Genomic DNA, 19,524 nt, shown 5'->3' with positions numbered 1-19,524 from the left:
TTTTATTGCTCACAGACAAATGATCTTGGACATCTTCCAATTATAATGTTAAATTTTACTCCATGCAAATGACCATGACACTTGTTGACATAGTTAATTGCAACACTTCAGAATGCAGATTACAAACCAGACTCCATTTAGGCACAAGTTGGAACATAAACTAGGATGATACAAAACAGCTGTTTTGTAAGTAAAAGAAATATTCATACGTGGGATGTTCAAACTTACACCTTTGGATGTGCTCGTTTTCCTAACTCGCGCATTCATAAGTCAGACATTTGTAAACCAGCCATCCCCTGTAATTCGTGGCATGTGAAGTAATTTGAGAATTGCAATATGATAGTTGTTACATAAATGCCGTCTTTTAATTGGGGAAACTGGGTCTCAAGTTTCAAACGTTGGACACGTGGTATCATCTTTCAAAAACAAAATCTGCCTGTATTGAGTGGCTTCTGCAGCATCCCAAAATTCCTCAAGCTAATGGCATTATGTAAATTATAGGTATTGGCTAGCTCACTTGGCTGGTGGTCAGTTGGTGAAGCAGAATGACACCACCAGCATAGATTTAATTTCTGCACCAGCTGAGGTTACCATGAAAGATATTCCTTCTCCGTCTCTCCTCTTGCCTGAGGTATGGTGACCTGCAGGTTAGACTGCCACCAAGTTTCTCCCTCATGAGAGTGAGCAGCCCTATGGTCTGGTAGGTCTATGGTGATTTCACCTTTTTTTAAATGGAATTGTAGGCACTGGTACAATATCAAAAGCACAGCAACCAAACTCTGAATCACTAATGAGATAATGGTCACATGGTCTAATGATGTTCAATGAACGTTGAATATCACGAAAGATGTTGGAAAGAATGCCATTGTTTTTCAAGTTATTTTATGGGATCCTTTGCAGCCATCTGAGTCCACAGAGGCCTCGACTCAAAGATTCATAGGGTAGCATTATTCATGATTCATAATCATTCAAAGAACAGACAGAGGTTACTTGGTCCCGTCAAATCCATGTTGGCTTTTCATACAACAATGCAGCAAGTCCCACTTTCCCCACTTGATGCCTGTGACGCTGCAATCTGATTTCCTTTTGGAATCATTGTCTCTGCATCCAACCCCCTCCTGGGTGGAAGTTTCCAAGTTAATACTGTTTGGTGAGTGACAGTTTTCCTCACATTCACCAACCTCTCTTGCCAAAAGCTTAAATCTATTTCTTCTCATCTTTGGCTCAACAACTGGATGGGAAGCTCTTTCTCTTAGGCCCCTCACGCACGTGCTCTCTGTCTTGCCTCGTGCCCACTCTTTTGCCCAAGGGTTCTGGTAATCCAAGATGGAGCATAGTAAATGTTCTGGCTGTACCAGCCTGTCCCTTCGAGGTATTTTAGGTGTTGGAGGTGATTTACTCGAATTCCAGGAGCAGCAATTACTGTTTTATATGCTGTTGCATTGTTTTGGAACTTTGGAGGAAAGAAAGGCAAAACAACGGCACTTTCAAAAGGGAGAGGAACAGACAAAGGCAACAAATTGTGAGGTCAGTGCAGGAGAGAGAGAGAAAGGAACCCATACTGCTAACTGACACTGCAGTGAACCTGCACGGCTACTGCTGTTGAATTAATGCATCATTGGACATCAGAGTGCATCTGGGAAAATTAACTGTGAAATTCACAACTGATCTTGGAGGAATGTGTTTAGGAGAGTTAACAGCACAGAAATTGATTAGTAAATATTTTTAAGTGTGGCCTTGCTGCAAGTCTGCAGTAATGAGTATCGTGGGTGCTTTCTGGATTATGTTTTATAGAGGTATGTCTCTTGTTTAAACTTTAAAACATTAAACCATAACTTTTGATTTAGCCTGGAGCAGTGTTTTGTAGAGGAATAAGACGGGGCTATTTTCTGGGTCTGCAGATTGGAAGAAGCAAAAATGGTTGTTAATAGAATGATATTCTGCTCATATTGGATGTGGGAGTTTAGGGAGAGTTTACACGTTACTGCAGATTATATCTGCAATAAATGCTGTTGGTTGCGACTTCTATTGGATCGAATGGATCGTTTGGAGTGACAGTTAGAGGCACTGAGGAATTTACAAGCGCAAGGGGATGTATTGGAAAGCAGTTAAAGGAAGGGGGAAAAGTCGCAGATACTTTCCTGGAGTTAACCCATCTATGTGACTGTAAGAGAGGTAGGCAATTAGTGCAAGAGTCTTCTGTGGCTATCCCTGTTTCAAACAAGTATGCTGTTTTAGAAAATGCCAGGGGTGGAGATGGATTCTCAGAGAAAAGTAGCATGAACAGTCAAATTTCTGGTATTGAGACTGGCTCTAATGCAATAAGGGGTACATCAGGTTCCAAGAGATTGATTTGTGTTAGGAACTCTCTAGTTTGAGGCACAGAGTAGGAATGAGCTGCCAGAGGAAGTGGTGGAGGCTGGTCTAATTACAACATTTTAAAAGACATCTGGATGGGTATAAAAATAGGAAGGATTTGGAGGGATATGGGCTGAATGCTGGCAGGTAGGACTAGATTGGGTTGGGATATCTGGTCATCGTGGGCAGTTGGACCAAAGGGTCTGTTTCCATGCTGTACACCTCTGACTCTATAACAGTAGTACTCCTCTGACTCTATAACAGTAGTACACCACCTCTGCACCCAGCTATCGACCTTCATACCTTGCATTCAGTCATGGTAACCAGAACTGGATTCCTGCTTAGGTTGGAGCCTAACCAGAGTTTTATCCTTTAATTTTGTACCATTGTGTGTGGTGATCTTGACGAGAAGAGCTGAAGCATAAATTAACCTAAAGAATCTGTCAAAAACATGGTTAAAAATCACACAACACCAGGTTATAGTCTACCAGGTTTAATTGGAAGCACACTAGCTTTCTGAGCGACGTTCCTTCATCAGGTGATAGTGGAGGGCTCGATCGTAACACAGAATTTATAGCAAAAAATTTGCAGTGTGATGTAACTGAAATTATACATTGAAAATTGATTGTTAAGTCTTTCATCTGTCAGAATACAGTGATAGTTTCACTTTCATGTGTAAATCACAAAACCTTTTTTTTAAAAGTTGCATTCTCGGGTTAGCTGTTAACAATGGTGATAGCCAGACAATATGTTGAAGGTGTTAGCCCCCTGTCTATAACCTGATGTTTAGATTGATTCTAATCTAAAAAGTGAGATAAGAGTTTTACATAAATTCATGCAGTTTTTGAGCTCAGAGTTCTACATGAATGTATGCAGTTGTTGAGCAAAGTAACTCTGCAAGTACAAATTCACCACATATAATATGCGTGCATGTGGGTGTGTGTTTGTGTGTCTGTCTGTCTGTCTATCTAGGTGGGGGTTGAGTGTGAGAAAGTGTGTATGTAGTGAGTGCAGAGTGTCTTAAGTCTGTGAGGGGGTGCATGTGTGTGTGTGTGTGTGTGTGTGTGTGTGTGTGTGTGTGTGGTACACCTGTAATGTGACATGAACCCAAGGGCCATGTTGGGGCCCTCCCGAGAATTAACCACACTGATCAGAACTTTGGATCCAGGCCTTCAGAGTTCCCTACGCGTCCTCATCCTACGTACTTCTCGTGTAGGTGACTTTTCCTGCCTTCTAAAGGTACACAAAGCCAACACACCAGGACGTCCCACCATGACGGGCAATGGGACCCTATGTGAGAATCTCTCCGACTATGTGGAAGGCATCTTGAAATATATTGCACAGGGGATCTCCAGCGTCTGTCGCGACACAACGGATTTCTTACAGAAACTCAGCACCCACAAACCAGTCGAACCGGGAACATTCCTCGTCGCAATGGATGTTTCCCCACTCTACGTCAGCATCCCCACAAGGATGGCATCGTGGCAACAGCCTTAGTACTCAACGCCAACAACTGCCAATCTCCAAACGCCATCCTACAGCTCATCCGCTTTATCCTCGATCATAACATCTTCACCTTTGACAACCAATTCTTCATCCAGACACACGGAACAGCCTTGGGGACCAAATTTGCACCCCAATATGCCAACACTTTTATGCACCGGTTCGAACAAGATTTCTTCTCTATGCAGGATCTCCAACCAACATTGTACACCAGGTACATTCATGACATTTTCTTCTTCTGGACCCATGGCGAGGAGTCACTGATAAAACTACACAGCGACATCAACCAGTTTCGTCCCACCATCAAACTCACCATGGACTACTCTCGACTGGCTCATTCTTGGACACTTGCATCTCCATCAAGGACGGGCACCTCAGCACCACACTCTACCGCAAACCCACAGACAACCGCACAATGCTACACTTCTCCGGCTTCCACCCAAAACATATTAAAACAGCCATTCCCTATGGACAAGCCCTACGCGTACACTGGATCTGCTCAGATGAGGAGGAACGTGACGGACACCTGGAAGTACTCAAGGATGTCCTCACAAGAACGGGGTACAATGCTCAACTTATCAATCGCTAGTTCTGATGTGCCACAGCAAGGAACCGTAATGACCTCCTCAGGAGACAGACACGTGCTGCAATTGACAGGGTACCCTTTGTTGTTCAGTGCTTCCCAGGGGCTGAAAAATTACGCCATGTTCTTCGTGACCTGCAACACATTATCAATGAGGATGAGCACCTCGCCAAGATCTTCCCCACACCTCCACTACTTGCCTTTAAACAACCGCCAAACCTCAAACTCGTAGCAAACTGTCCGGCTCTCAGGACAACTCCACACAACTCTGACACGGACGCTGCAAGACGTGTCAGATTGTGGGCATTGATACCACTATTATGCGTGGGAACACCTCCCATCTTGGACATGGCAGATACTCATGTGACTCAGCCAATGTTGTCTATCTTATACGTTGCAGGCAAGGATGCCCGGAAGCATGGTACATTGGGGAAACCGAGCAAAGGCTACGACAAAAGATGAATGGGCACCGCACAACAATCAACAGGCAGGAGGGTTCTCTCCCAGTTGGGGAACACTTCAGTGGTCCAGGACATTCAGCCTTGGACCTTCGGGTGATCATCCTCCAAGGTGGACTTCTGGACAGGCAGCAGAGGAAAGTGGCCGAGCAGAGGCTGATAGCTACGTCAGTACCCATAGGGAGGGCCTCAACTGGGACCTTGGGTTCATGTCACATTGCAGGTGATCACCATTATACTACACACACACACGCACACACAGATATTCCTGCGCGCGCGCACACACACTCTGACACAGGTACACACAGACGTGCACACAGACCCAGACACACCCCTTATAGACACAAACATTCCCACACTCTCACATGCACCCCCTCACAGACTTAAGACATTCTGCACTCACTACACACATGCACACGCACACTTACTCTCACTCTCAACCCCCACCCCAGACAGACTGTCTGTCTGTGTGTGTGTGCCTAAGACCCACATGCGCACACACATTATATGGGGTGAATTTGTACTTGCAGAGTTATATTGCACTTTGCTCAACAACTGCATACATTCATGTAGAACTCTGAGCTCAAAAACTGCATGAATTTATGTAAAACTCTGATTCTAATCTAAAAAGTGAGATAACAACCTAGACATCAGGTCATAGACAGAGGACACAGGAGGCTAACACCTTCAACATATTGTCTAGCTATCACCATTGTTAACAGCTAACAGAATGCAACTTTTTTTAAAAAAATGGTTTTGTGATTTACACATGAAGGAAGTGAAACTATCACTGTATTCTAACAGATGAAAGGCTTAACAGACAATCAATTTTTCAATGTATAATTTCAGTTATATCACACTGCAAATTTTTGCTATAAATTCTGTGTTACGATCAAGCCCTCCACTATCACCTGATGAAGGAGCGTCGCTCCGAAAGCTAGTGTGCTTCCAATAAACCTGTTGGACTATAACCTGGTGTTGTGTGATTTTTAACTTTGTACACCCCAGTCCAACACCAGCATCTCCAAGCCAAAAACCTAGTTTTTCCAAAACAAGATGCCCAGCATGCAGCAGGATGTGGACCTCTCTCGGTACTGGCTTGAAACCTGCCACCTTCTGTCTTGCAGGCAAATATACCTCTGGGCCAAGTCTGTTGTTAATACTCACTTCCAGTCCTCTGGCACTTTGCTTTCTACATTCTTCTCTGGGCTGGATCTTTCTGGGTCATGTTTTGGGAAAAAAAATCTCACACTTTTTTTGGATATTAAATGGGTAGCTTGTGATCATAACAATGGAGGTAAAAACTATAAAACAAAAACTGATGTAGATTATTCGAAAAGAACTGTGTAATGTTTAAAGTTTGTGAGAAGATTTGTAGCTCGTTTGCTCGTAATGTTTGTTGGGCACATGGTTGCCCTCAATTCAAATTATATAGTGTGGCTTTCATTTTCAGGTGAATCTGAGTGGATAATTTTTCTAACTCTGTTGAAATTACATTTTGCTTTGCCGATTCATTCATTCCAAAACTCTCTCTTACTGGGCGGTTTTTGAGCAGCAAATCTACACTAAACACTGTCAACTTCAGCAAGTCATATTTGATTGTCTAAATGTTTGGTCTCTTCTCCCCACATTACACCTAGATTTGTACCTTTTAATTGTCCTGACATAATGCAAAAGCTACTTCCATTTATTTAGTAGCATTTGGTTCCAAAGGCATTTGACAGGGATGGAATCAATTTGAAAAATGGGTAAATGACTAAGATAAGTATGGCCAGGATATAATTTAATGGGTGTCTGTGTCCCAACGACATTAAACTACTTGAAATTGCCTGGTATGGTGCTGCAGCATTCAAATACATTTGTTTGTGAAGCTCTGGTTCAGGTGCTTGGCTTTTGCTTCATTAGCTGAAAATGTGTTGCTGGAAAAGCGCAGCAGGTCAGGCAGCATCCAAGGAGCAGGAGAGTCGACGTTTTGGGCATGAGCCCTTCAGGAATGAGGAAGGTGTGCCAAGCAGGCCAAGATAAAAGGTAGGGAGGGGGGACTTGGGAGAGAGGCGTTGGAAATGCGATTGGTGGAATGAAGTCAAGGTAGGGTGATAGGCTGGAGTAGGGGTGGGGGCGGAGAGGTCAGGAAGAAGATTGCAGGTTAGGAAGGCGGTGCCTCCTTGGATGCTGCCTGACCTGCTGTGCTCTTCCAGCATCACATTTTTAGCTCTGACCTCCAGCATCTGCAGTCCTCACTTCCTCCTTTTGCTTAATTAGCATGTATTTAAACTGAGACATTGAGACAGGAGCTGATCAATGGCCTGAAGGAGGATGCTATGCATCTTTCCTGCTCATCATTCCGGTCACCCTCTGGAAAAAGTATTTGAGTGCACATGTTGAATAAGGGTATCTCTGATCGAGCTCAGTTTATTTTTTCCCCTTCTATTACCTCATTACCCTTTACTATTTGTCAGCTTTTCATCAACATTATCCTGAAAACCATAATGGCCCTGGAAAGAATATACATAGCTTCTGCAAAGCATTAGAAAAATTGGGATCATAAAATCATACAATCCTTTGTGTGGAGGTAGACTGTTCAGCTCATAGAGTCTGCAGAGCATCCCACCCAGACCTATCCCTGTAGCCCCACATTTTCCCAAGGTTAACTCACCTAGCCTGCACATCCCTAAACACTATCGGGCAACTTATCATGGCCAATCCACCTAATCTGTGTACACCTTTGGACTGTGGGAGGAGACTGGAGCACCCAGAGGAAACCCATGCAGACACAGGGAGAATGTGCAGATTCCGCACGGACTGTCACCTGAGGGTAGAATCAAACCTGGGTCCCTGATGCTGAGACAGTAGCGCTAATCAATGAGCCACCATGCTGCCCCAGAACCATCTGTGGTTTTAAATGCTGTGCCATTCTCAATTTCCAAATTCTGTTAATTTTGCATTCTCTTAACATTTGCAGCCAGTGTGTTGTCCAGAGCAGTGTTGAAACTGCCGTACACGTTTCAATCTTAGCGACGTTTTCCTCTTGGATTTAATTTCCGACTTTGTTTCTGGTTGAGCTGAAATTGAAATTATGTGAAGCCCGGGATGGGGGCTGTTGCGAAATGAGGTCTGGTTTGTGGTTCAGGTTTGTAATGCTGGGAATCTGCAGCAGAGGTTAGATGCCACTGGGTATTTTAAGATGATTTCCAGTAACATTCGCTCACAGTAGAAGCGGCAACTCTACAGGTTCTGAATGTGCCTGTGTCCACCAAGTTAAAAGACTATCTGGGAATTGGCTCTGAACATTTCCTGTTATTTGTTCAAGGGATGCATGTGTTGCTTCCTTACTGAGCATTTATTTCCCAGCCTTCATTTCATTTTGGGATGATGGTATTGAGTCTCCTTCTTGAGCTAATGCCACCCTTGATGTGTTAGGGAGACCCACAGTGCTGTTAGGGACAGAGCTTCAGGATTGATGCAGTGACAATGAAGGGATGACAATATAGTTCCATATCCTACCTTCCACTTATGGCACCTTCCCCTGCCACTGCAAGAGGTGTAAATCCTGTGTCCACACCTCCCCCCTCACCTCTGTCCAAGACCCCCAAAGGATCCTTCCACATTGGCAGAGATTTTCCTGCACATCCAAATACTACTTCTACTGTGTCCATCTCTCTCGATGTGATCTTCTGTATGTTCAGGGAGACAGGGCACCAACTCACGGAATGTTTCCGGGAACATCTCTGGGGAACGTGCACCAAACAGAATTTTCATTCACATTATGGCACCTCGAACAGTAAAGTGTTGCACTGTCAGCCAGGATATTTCCTTTTCAGTCTCTAGTGTGGGTCAGCTGACACAGATCGCACTACGTTCCATTGACCCTTTGTGGGTATTGTGACAACTTAACCCAAGGAAGACATCAAGTGGAATAATGTCAAATAATAGTTAAGAATGTCGTGGTAACATCCATTGCTAGTGCATCCAGTGGCTAAGCCCTAGCAACTGTGTTGCTATGGATACAGTTGCTAAGTACTAATATAAGCCAGTTCCAAAGGCTTATGTTTTGTTTGGTGTGGTCTTTGCTGCTTATTGGCTGATGTCCAGTGATTTGCTTGAACTCAAAGTTCTCTGTTTCTGTGGTTGCAACGCCCTGTTTTTCCATTTTGAACTAAATTTAAAAATAAAAATTGCTCTTGCATTTAAATGCTGGTTGAAGAATATCTGCCATCTTGGTTTGTGGACTGAAGCCACTTGCTGTTCGCTAGTTCCCAGTGTTGACTATTACTGGAGGGACCTCATGCAGTATCGCCTCAAGACTGGGCTCTGGAAATGGCCTGTTCAGAGCAGTGCCAAGCCACAACTTGATGGCGAATGCCACACTGACCCATGACTCTGTGCTTGAGATCACTTTTAAATTTAGTGTTTACATTTGTTCGCGTTTGTAAACAAGCATGCATTTGACTCTGCACTCCCAGGGTCTCCAGCTCTGCAGCTCAGTCTACTGATTTAGTTCACTGTGTTTCCCTGGCTGTTTCTTGTACCCTGCACTTAATTCAGTTTTTTGATGAGGGTGGGGAGTTTCTTTTGAAATTGTAACAAGCAACATGTTAATCTCCCCCCTTCCCCGAGTCCCACTCATCTTACCTTGCCCTACCACACAAGCACTCCACTGACTCTTTCCCACCCTCCCCCAATACCTTTGATATAATGGAACTACTTCGACACAATGAGCCCCTTCCCAGGACCACATGATGCCTGTGCCCTCACTAACTGGGTCTCTAGAAGCCAAGCAATGGTCTTGACAGTCTAAGGCTGTGCAGATATTGCTCTCCAGTCTGTAGATGAATTGAACTAGCCACCATTTTTACAAATAGTGTACACATTGAACTGCCACAGTAGATCCTCCAGTGTGTACATGTTGTATAATTCAGGATTTCAACCTGGAGCTAGCTTTTACATTTATGCTGTTGACTAAATTTCCATCAGGACTTTGATTGAAACTTGATTTCGCCTTGAGTAGAAGCTGTAGAAACCAGTCAATAGACTGTATTAAAATTGACCTGTTTAGAAACATTGCAGTGGGCGTGGTATCTTGGGCCTTTGTCCATTCAGTTAGGTTGTGGCTGATCTGTGCCTCAACCCTCCTTACCCAGCTTTGATTTATATCTTACACCCATACCAGCATTTCCTCTAATTTTCCTTCCGGTTGTGTGAGCGTTTGAGGTCCACGTGTGTCAAATATTTGCATGATCACCATATGTAGGACTGGCTGCACACAGCTTACTGGGAGCGTTAACCCTTACCTCACTAAAATAAATTGGCCAAATTTGTTTAGAAGGTTTTAATTGAGCCATCGCCCCTCATATGAGAGCAGCAGGAGGCATTTCTGCCCATCAGGTCTGTCCCAGCATTCATTTAAATCTTGACTGATCTTTCACCTCAATTCTATTTCCATATCTCATTCTGTCATTAGTCTCCAGAAAAGTGTCAATTTCTGTCCTGGACATGTTCAGTGGTTGAGCTTCCACACACCACCTGGGGTTAAGAATTCCAAAGATTTGCCACTTTGAGTGACATTTCTCTTCCTCTCCATCTTAATTGATTTGTCCCTTTATCCTGAGATTATTTCTCCTGGTTCTAGGATCTTTCTACATATTTTTAAAACGCTTTTGTGAGGAGATGTTCTTCACTCTTGAATGACTCGATTGTAATCTTAATTTATTACATTGTGAAGATTAATCTTAAGTTTTTATTTGCTGCAATCTGAAGGCAGATTCTTTCAAATACTCTATCCACACTGGCTCAAACTGTGGGCAAGTTGAGTTTCTCAATCCAATATAACAATACTGTTTCTGTGCCCATGGAATGGGAGGAGTTGGAAATATGAGTTATAGGCTAACAACTTCCCCATGGGAGACTGGTTAGCAAGGTTAGATCTCATGAAATACAGGAAGAACTATCCATTTGGGTACAGAACTGGCTCAAAGGTAGAAGACAGAGGGTGCTGGTGAAGGGTTGTTTTTCACACTGGAGGCCTGTAACCAGTGCAGTGCCACAAGGATCGGTGTTGGGTCCACTACTTTTCTTCATTTATATAAATGATTTGGATGTGAGCATAATAGATATAGTTAGTAAGTAGAAGCTCTCTTCCTCCCTCTACAAGGATTTCAGTGAGTCTCTCTCTCACTGCACCCCCCAGGTCATCTCCTCTGCACAGAAACTCTTATCACCCTCACCTTGACCTCCTTCCACCTATCCCACCTCCATCACCCCTCCCCCAAGTCCCTCCTCCCTACCTTTTATCTTAGCCTGCTTGGCTACTCTCTCTCATTCCTGATGAAAGGCTTATGCTCGAAACGTCGAATTCCCTATTCCTGAGATGCTGCCTGGCCTGCTGTGCTTTGACCAGCAACACATTTTCAGCGATAGTTAGTAAGTTTGCAGATGACCCCAAAATTGCAGGTGTAGTGGGCAACGAAGAAGGTTACCTCAGATTACAGTGGAATCTTGATCAGATGGGCTAATGGGCTGAGAAGTGGCAGATGGAGTTTAATTTAGATGAATGTGAAGTGCTGCATTTTGGGAAAACAAATCTTAGCAGGACTTATACACTTAATGGTAAGGTCCTAGAGAGTGTTGCTGAGCAAAGAGACCTTGGAGTGCAGGTTCATAGCACCTTGAAAATGGAGTCACAGGTAGATAGGATAGTGAAGAAGGCTTTTGGTATGCTTTCCTTTATTGGTCAGAGTATTGAGTACAGCAGTTGGGAGGTCATGTTGCGGCTGTACAGGATGTTGGTTAGGCCACTGTTGGGATACTGCATGCAATTCTGGTCTCCTTCCTATTGGAAAGATGTTGTGAAACTTTTGAAAGGATGTTGCCAGGGTTGGAAGATTTGAGCTCTAGGAAGAGATTGAATAGGCTGAGCTGTTTTCCCAGGAGTGTTGGAGGCTGAGGGATGACGTTCTAGAGGTTTATAAAATCATGAGAGGCATGGATAGGGTAGATAGACAAAGTCTTTTCCCTGGGGTGGGTGAGTCCAGAACTAGAGGGCATAGGGTTAGGATGAGAGGGGTAGATATAAAAGGGACCTATGGGGCAACTTTTTCATGCAAAGGGTGGTGTGTGTCTGAATGAGCTGCCAGAGGAAGTGGTGGAGGCTGGTACAATTGCAGCATTTAAAAGGCATTTGGAGGGTGCAGGCAGGTGGGACTAGATTGGGTTTGGAATATCTGATTGGCATGGATAAGTTGGACTGAAGGGTTTCCATGCTGTACATCTCTTATGACTCTGTAACTTCTGTTCCACCTTCAATGGATTTCCTATTGTTAGTGGGAGGTGTCTCAAAACTGATGCATTCACAAATAATTAAACATGGCAATCAGTATCACTATATGGTTCAGTGGGTAGCACTCTAATCTTGGATTCATGAGGTTTGGTGTTCAAATCCCAGGCTACCAATCCTGTGCATTATCGGTCGTAGCTGGGGAGCATGGTTTGTGGCTGAGGAACATGCACCACAGTGATTCAATGATCATGTACCATGAGTAAATTTAAAAAAAGAGATTCCTCCTTTTGGTTGGGATATGAAGCATCTTCAGGAACAGCACACTTGGGGAATCTTGGAAGGTTAGAATCACAGCCAGAACTGTCGCAGCCCATCTGGCCTGTTGTGTCTATGCTGACCCACTGAAGGAGTAATCCGTCAATCCATCACCCATGAGAAATATTGGAGGTCTCTGGGACTATACTGGATGGAGTTTGGAAGGATGAGGAGGGGATCTGATTGGAAATGGCCTGCTTCCACACTAAGGATTCTATAATAATAGTGTGATAGGTCCATTCTGTGAAACTTGCAGAATGGCCTGGACAGAGTGGATGTTGGGAAGATGTTTCCATTAGCAGGAGAGACTAGGACCTGAGGGCACAGCCTTAGAGGGAAAGGAAGACCCTTGAGAACAGAGACAAGGAGGAACTTCGTCAGCCAGAGTGGTGAATCTGTGGAATTCATTGCTGCAGAGGGCTGTAGAGGCCAGGTCATGGAGTATATTTAAAGCAGAGGTATGTTCTTGATTGCTAAATGGTATGAGGAGAAAGTGGAAAAATGGGTGTTGAAAAACCCATCAGCCATGATGGAATGTTGGAGCAGACCCAATGGACTGAATGGCCTATGTTGGGCTCCTATGGTCGTATGGTCACCTTCACCTGTAATCCTGTATCTTTGTCCTTTTCGGAAGATTTGGCAACAAAACAAATTGAGAAATTATTTGATGAAGGCATTTGAAATTTCCAAATGGGTAGATATAGGCAAATATGAACTACAATCTTTATATACTCTTAAGGCAGAAGTGAAGAGAGTTTTGATGACCAAGGGGGTGAAAGACTATCAGGGACATAGAGGAATGTAGAATTGATGCTCAAAACACTTCCCAGGGGCCCAAGTGGACCACTCTTGTTCCTCGATTTTATATGTTCAAAAAGACTCTCCACTGTCAGAGTCCAAAACTAGGGACCATGAGCAGCAATGTAGGATGTAAATCCACTGAGGGATTGAAGAGCCATTCTTCACTCACTATAAAGACCTATCAAGAGAAGTAATTATGATGAATGGCATAGGCAGTAGATGAGGAATAGAGGGTGAAATGCAAGAGAGAATGTGTTTTAGATGTGAGGTGTAGTAAAGCTAAGGAGGAGGTTCCTATGGAGCCCTAATGACTGGACTCTAATCTACGTTGTAGAATGCCAGACTCAAAACACAAGTTGAGTTGGCAGTTCCAACCACCTGTTAGAATGATTGCACTTGGTCTGCGATTAATAGATTGTGATGAAATGGAACAAATGTAAATTTTTGCTATTTTTGTTGCTTTTTTATCTCCAAGGAAGCGTACCAAAGCAGATTCGAGTGACCCAGTTGCCTACAAACAGCGCAGTATTGTTGGCAGTAAAGTGCAACATGGTTGGAAGGAGAAGTCTGGAGTGGTAACGCAGTGGAAGGGCACAGTGCTAGACCAGCTGCCAGTTAACCCCTCGCTCTTCTTGGTCAAGTATGATGAATTCGACTGTGTTTATGGGATTGAACTTTTCAAAGATGAAAGGGTTTCGGGTCTTGAAATTCTACCGGATAAAAGCGGTAAGCAATATGTTGTGGGCCAACAGTTTTTGTTTTTAATGTATGTTGAGCACATGTGCACAGTTATGAGAGTAAACTCAAATTGTTTCAAAAGTACCCATGCAAGTGGCAAGTAACATTTGTGCTGCATAAGTGCTAGGTAATGATCATCTCCAAGACAATAAAATGTATCTATCACCTCATGATATTCAATAGCATCACTTTCACTGAAACCCCTACTTTAAACATCCTTGGGTTTACCATTGATCTAAAACTGAACTTGACTGGTCATATAGATACTGCAGCTGGAAGAACAGGTCTAGACTAGGAATCTTGCAGTGAGTAATTCAACACCAGACTCCTGAAACCATGTCCACCATCTACACAGCACAAGTCAGGGGTGTTAGAACGCATACCATTTGCCAGGATAACTGTAGCTCCAATATTACTCCAAAAGACTCATCAGCATACAGGACAAAGCAGCCCACTTGATTTGGTAGCACATTGACAAACATCCACTCACTTCATCTCAGGTGATCAGTGCCAGCAGTGTCTGACATCTGCAACGCCAGGTAAATCTCTTTAATCATTTATATCAAAATCTATTTTAAAAAGTGTAATAGTGTCTGTTAACAGACAAAACAGCCTTCAAGGGCTCACTGCTTTACTTTTGAAATTTGTATTCATATTGTGTGAAGCAATGCAAATCTGGGCCCATCTGAGTTGAAATTTGAGAGCCCCATCTGTCAGTTATGGCAGTTGATTTAATTTAAGATCTGATTCACGTATCTTGCTGTCACCCCTGGAGGGGCTGGGGGAGTGCAATGTTACATCATCGGCTGTGTCATGTTTGTCATTTTGTACAGTAGCTATGTTCCATTCTGTGTGGCACAAGATTCAAGAAGCCGTTGGTATCTTCCATTTTGTGCTTTTCATAGTTACAGAAAATAAGTGAGTCATTATTGTCTTGGCTACTGTTTCAGACACTGAAATTAAATGAGGTTTAATCGATATCTGAGACAATGGGACATTCAATAATCATCACTGTGTAAAACAATTTTTCCCCGTCTTGATCATTCTTTCATTTCCTACCCTTTGGCTCTTCCTATTCCTTCAAGCGCCAGGATCCAGGTTGGGATGGGATCTTGTTATGGTTACCATTTCTCCATTATTAAGATTAGGCATTGCCTTAGTGGTTTTATCACTAGACTGTTCATCCAGAGACCCAGGTAATGTTCTGGGGACCTGGGTTCGAATCCTGCCCTGGCTGATGGTCAATATGGAATTCAATAGACTCTTTAATTCTAGATATTTAATGATGAACATGCATACGTTGTCAGAAAGACCCATCTGGTTTAATAATGCCCTTCAGAGAAGGAAACTGCCATTCTTACCTGGTCTGGCCTACATTTGACTCCCGACCTACAGCAATGTGCTTGAATACCATCTGAACACTTAGAGATGGATAATAAAAAGCGATGGATGATTAAATGTAAAATATAAGCCCTAACTATTAATTTAACCTGGGGCGCTGTTTGTAGAGGAATAAGACGGTGTAATTTTCTGGGTCTGTAGATTGTGAAGGAGCAAGAATTCTCTTTCATAGAGTGATGTGTGCTTCTTGTCAGATGTGGGAGTTTAAAGAAAGTTTAAGGATTACTGCAGATTATATCTGCAATAAATGCTGTTGGTTACGAATCTTATCAGATCGAATGGATTGGTTGGAGAGGCGGTTAGAAGCAATGAGGAATTTCCAACAGCAACAGTATGTGATGGAAGGGGGGAAATGTCTCAGATACAGTCACATAGATGGGTTAGCTCCAGGAAAGGTGAGAGATAGGCACCTAGTGCAGGAGCCTTCTGTGGCTGTGGCTGTGGCTATACCTATTTCAAACAAGTATGCTGTTTTGAAAAATGTAGGGGGTGATTGAGTTACAGGGGAACATATCACGAACAGCCAAGTTTCTGGTATTGAGACTGGCTCAAGTGCATCGAGGGGTACTTCTGGTTCCAAGAGATCAATTGTGTTAGGGGGTTCTGTAAACCGAGGTACAGACAGATGTTTCTGTGGCCAGCAGCAAAAAATCAGAATGGTGTGTTGCTTCCCTGGTGCCAGGACCAAGGATGTCTCAAAGAGGGTGCGGAATGTTCTCAAGGGGGAGAGGGACTAGCAAGAGATCATTGTCCACATTGGAACCAACTACATAGGAAGGGAAAAGGATGAGATTCTGAAGAGTGATTACAAAGTTAGGCAGGAATTTAAAAAGGTCCTCGAGAGTAGTAATATCTGGAAGACTCCTGGTGCTACGAGCTAGTGAGGGCAGGAATAGGAAGATCGAGCAGATGCATGCATGGCTGAGGAGCTGGTGTATGGGAGCAGGATTCACATTTTTGGATCATTAGAATCTCTTTTGGGATAGAAGTGACTGTACTGATTGCACCCAAATTGGAAGGGGACTAATATACTGGCAGGGAAATTTGCTAGAGCTGCTCAGGAGGATTTAAACTAGTAAGGTGGGGGAATGGGGCCCAGGGAGATCGTGAGGAAAGAGATTAATCTGAGACTGGTACAGTTGAGAACAGAAGCGAGTCAAACAGTCAGGGCATTTATTTCATTGCAAGGGGCCTAACGGGGAAGGCAGATGAACTCAGGGCATGGTTAGGAACAGGGGACTGGGATATCATAGCAATTACAGAAACATGGCTCAGGGATGGGCAGGACTGGCAGCTTAATGTTGCAGAATACAAATGCTACAGGAAGGATAGAAGGAGAGGCAAGAGAGGAGGGGGAGTGGTATTTTTGATGAGGGATGGCATTACAGCTGTGCTGAGCAGGATATTCCTGGAAATACATCTAGGGAAGTTATTTGGGTGGAACTGAGAAATAAGGAAGGGATGATCACCTTTATAGGGATTGTATTATAGACTCCCTAACAGTCAGAGGGAAATTGAGAAACAAACTTGTAAGGAGATCTCTGCTATCTGTAAGAATAATAGGGTGCTTATGTTAGGGGATTTTAATTTTCCAAACATAAACAGGGACTGCCATAGTGTTAAGGGTTTAGATGGAGAAGAATTTCTTAAGTGTGTACAAGACAATTTTCTGATTCAGTATGTGGATGTACCTACTAGAGAAGGTGCAAAACTTGACCTACTCTTGGGAAATAAGGTAGGGCAGGTGACAGGTGTCAATGGGGGAGCATTTTGGGGCCAGCGACCATAATTCCATTAGATTTAAAATAGTGATGGAAAAGGATAGACCAGATCGAAAAGTTGAAGTTCTAAATTGGAGGAAGACTAATTTTGATAGTATTAGGCAAGAACTTTCAAAAGCTGACTGGGGACAGATGTTTGCAGGTAAAGGGATGGCTGGAAAATGGGAAACCTTCAGAAATGAGATAATGAGAATCCAAAGAAAGTATATTCCTGTCAGGGTGAAAGGAAAGGCAGGTAGGGAAAGGGAAAGCTGGATGACTAAAGAAATTGAGGGCTTTGTTAAGAAAAAGAAGGAAGCATATGTAAGGTATAGACAAGATAGGTCGGGTGAATCCTTCGAGTATAAAGGAAGTAGGAGTATACCAATGAGGGCAAAAAGGGGACATGAGATCGCTATGGCAAATAGAATTAAGGAGAATCCAAAGGGTTTTACAAATATGTTAAGGACAGAAGGGTAACTAGGGAGAGAGTAGGGCCCCTCAAAGATCAACAAGGTGGCCTTTGTGTGGATCCGCAGAAAATGGGGGAGATACTAAATGAGTATTTTGCATCAGTATTTACTGTGGAAAAGGATATGGAAGATATAGAATCTAAGGAAATAGATGGTGACACCATGCAAAATGTCCATATTACAGAAGAGGAAGTGCTGGATGTCTTGGAATGTATACAGGTGGATAAATCCCCAGGACCTGATCAGGTGTCCCCTAGGACTCTTGTGGGAAGCTAGAGAAGTGATTGCTGGGCCTCTTGCTGAGATGTGTATCATCAATAGTCACAGGCGAGATGCCAGAAGACTGGAGGTTAGTTAATGTGGTGCGACTGTTTAAGAAGGGTGGTAAGGACAAGCCAGGGAACTATAGACCAGTGAGCCTGACGTCGGTGGTGGGCAAGTTGTTAGAGGGAATCCTGAGGGACAGGATGTATGTGTAGTTGGAAAGACAAGGACTGATTCAGGATAGTCAACATGGCTTTGTGTGTGGGAAATTAGTCTCTCAAACTTGATTGAGTTTTTTTGAAGAAGTAACAAAGAGGATTGATGAGGACGGAGCGGTAGATGTGATCTATATGGACTTCAGTAAGGCAATCGACAAGGTTCCGCATGAGAGATTGAATAGCAAGGTTAGATCTCACGGAATACAGGAGAACTAGCCATTTGGATACAGAACTGGCTCAAAGGTAGATGACAGGGTGGTGGTGGATGGTTGTTTTTCAGACTGGAGGCCTGTGACCAGTGGAGTGCCACAAGGATCGGTGCTGAGTCCTCTACTTTTTGTCATTTACGTAAATGGTTTGGATGTGAGCATAAGAGGTACAGTTAGTAAGTTTGCAGATGACACCAAAATTGGAGGTGCAGTGGACAGCGAAGAGGGTTACCTCAGATTACAACAGGATCTGGACCAGATGGGCCAATGGGCTGAGAAGTGGCAGATAGGAGTATAATTCAGATAAATGTGAGGTGCTGCATTTTGGAAAAGCAAATCTTAGCGGGACTTATACATTTAATGGTAAGGTCCTAGGGAGTGTTGCTGAACAAAGAGACCTTGGAGTGCAGGTTCAAAACTCCTTGAAAGTGGAGTCGCAGGTAGATAGGGTAGTGAAGAAGGCATATAGTATGCTTTCTTTTATTAGAGTATTGAGTACAGGAGTTGGGAGGTCATGTTATGGCTATACAGGACATTGGTTAGGCCACTGTTGGGATATTGCATGCAATTCTGGTCTCCTTCCTATCGGTAAGATGTTATGAAACTTGAAAGGGTTCAGAAAAGATTTACAAGGATGTTGCCAGGGTTGGAGGATTTGAGCTACAGGGAGAGGCTGCACAGGCTGGGGCTGTTTTCCCTGCAGCGTTGGAGATTGAGTGGTGACCTTATAGAGGTTTACAAAATTGAGGGGCATGGATAGGGTAAATAGGCAAAGTCTTTTTCCCTGGGGTCGGGAGTCCAGAACTTGAGGGCATAGGTTTAGGGTGAGAGGGGAAAGATAGAAAAGGGACCTATGGGGCAACCTTTTCACACAGCGGGTGGTACGTGTATGGAATGAGCTGCCAGAGGAAGTAGTGGAGGCTGGTACAATTGCAACATTTAAGAGGCATTCGAATGGGTATATGAATAGGAAGGGTTTGGAGGGATATAGGCCGGGTGCTGGCAGGTGGGACTAGATTGGGTTGGGATATCTGGTCAGTGTGGTCAGGTTGGACCAAAGGGTCTGTGTCCATGCTGTACATCTCTATGATTTTATAAATGCTGGTCTAGCCAGCGACATCCTCATCGTGTAAATGAAATTTTAAAAATTAGCATGCTCAGAAAGCT

General features: G+C 43.6%; 1 protein-coding gene across 6 annotated transcripts in view; it reads left to right on the top strand.

The window, feature by feature from the left end:
- LOC132829161 (spindlin-Z-like) overlaps positions 1–19,524 on the top strand; it is a 142,518-nt gene that overhangs the window by 99,563 nt on the left and 23,431 nt on the right. For all 6 annotated transcript variants that reach the window (XM_060846502.1, XM_060846499.1, XM_060846500.1 and 3 more), the window contains one exon: positions 13,770–14,020. In XM_060846502.1, coding sequence (XP_060702485.1) covers positions 13,770–14,020 — 251 coding nt within the window. The remainder of the gene's footprint in view (positions 1–13,769; positions 14,021–19,524) is intronic.

Source organism: Hemiscyllium ocellatum, chromosome 28 (genome assembly GCF_020745735.1).
Source record: "Hemiscyllium ocellatum isolate sHemOce1 chromosome 28, sHemOce1.pat.X.cur, whole genome shotgun sequence".
Classification (NCBI taxonomy): Eukaryota; Metazoa; Chordata; class Chondrichthyes; order Orectolobiformes; family Hemiscylliidae; genus Hemiscyllium; species Hemiscyllium ocellatum.
Note: the sequence above shows the minus strand (reverse complement) of the source record. Positions and strands in the feature narration are given on the sequence as shown.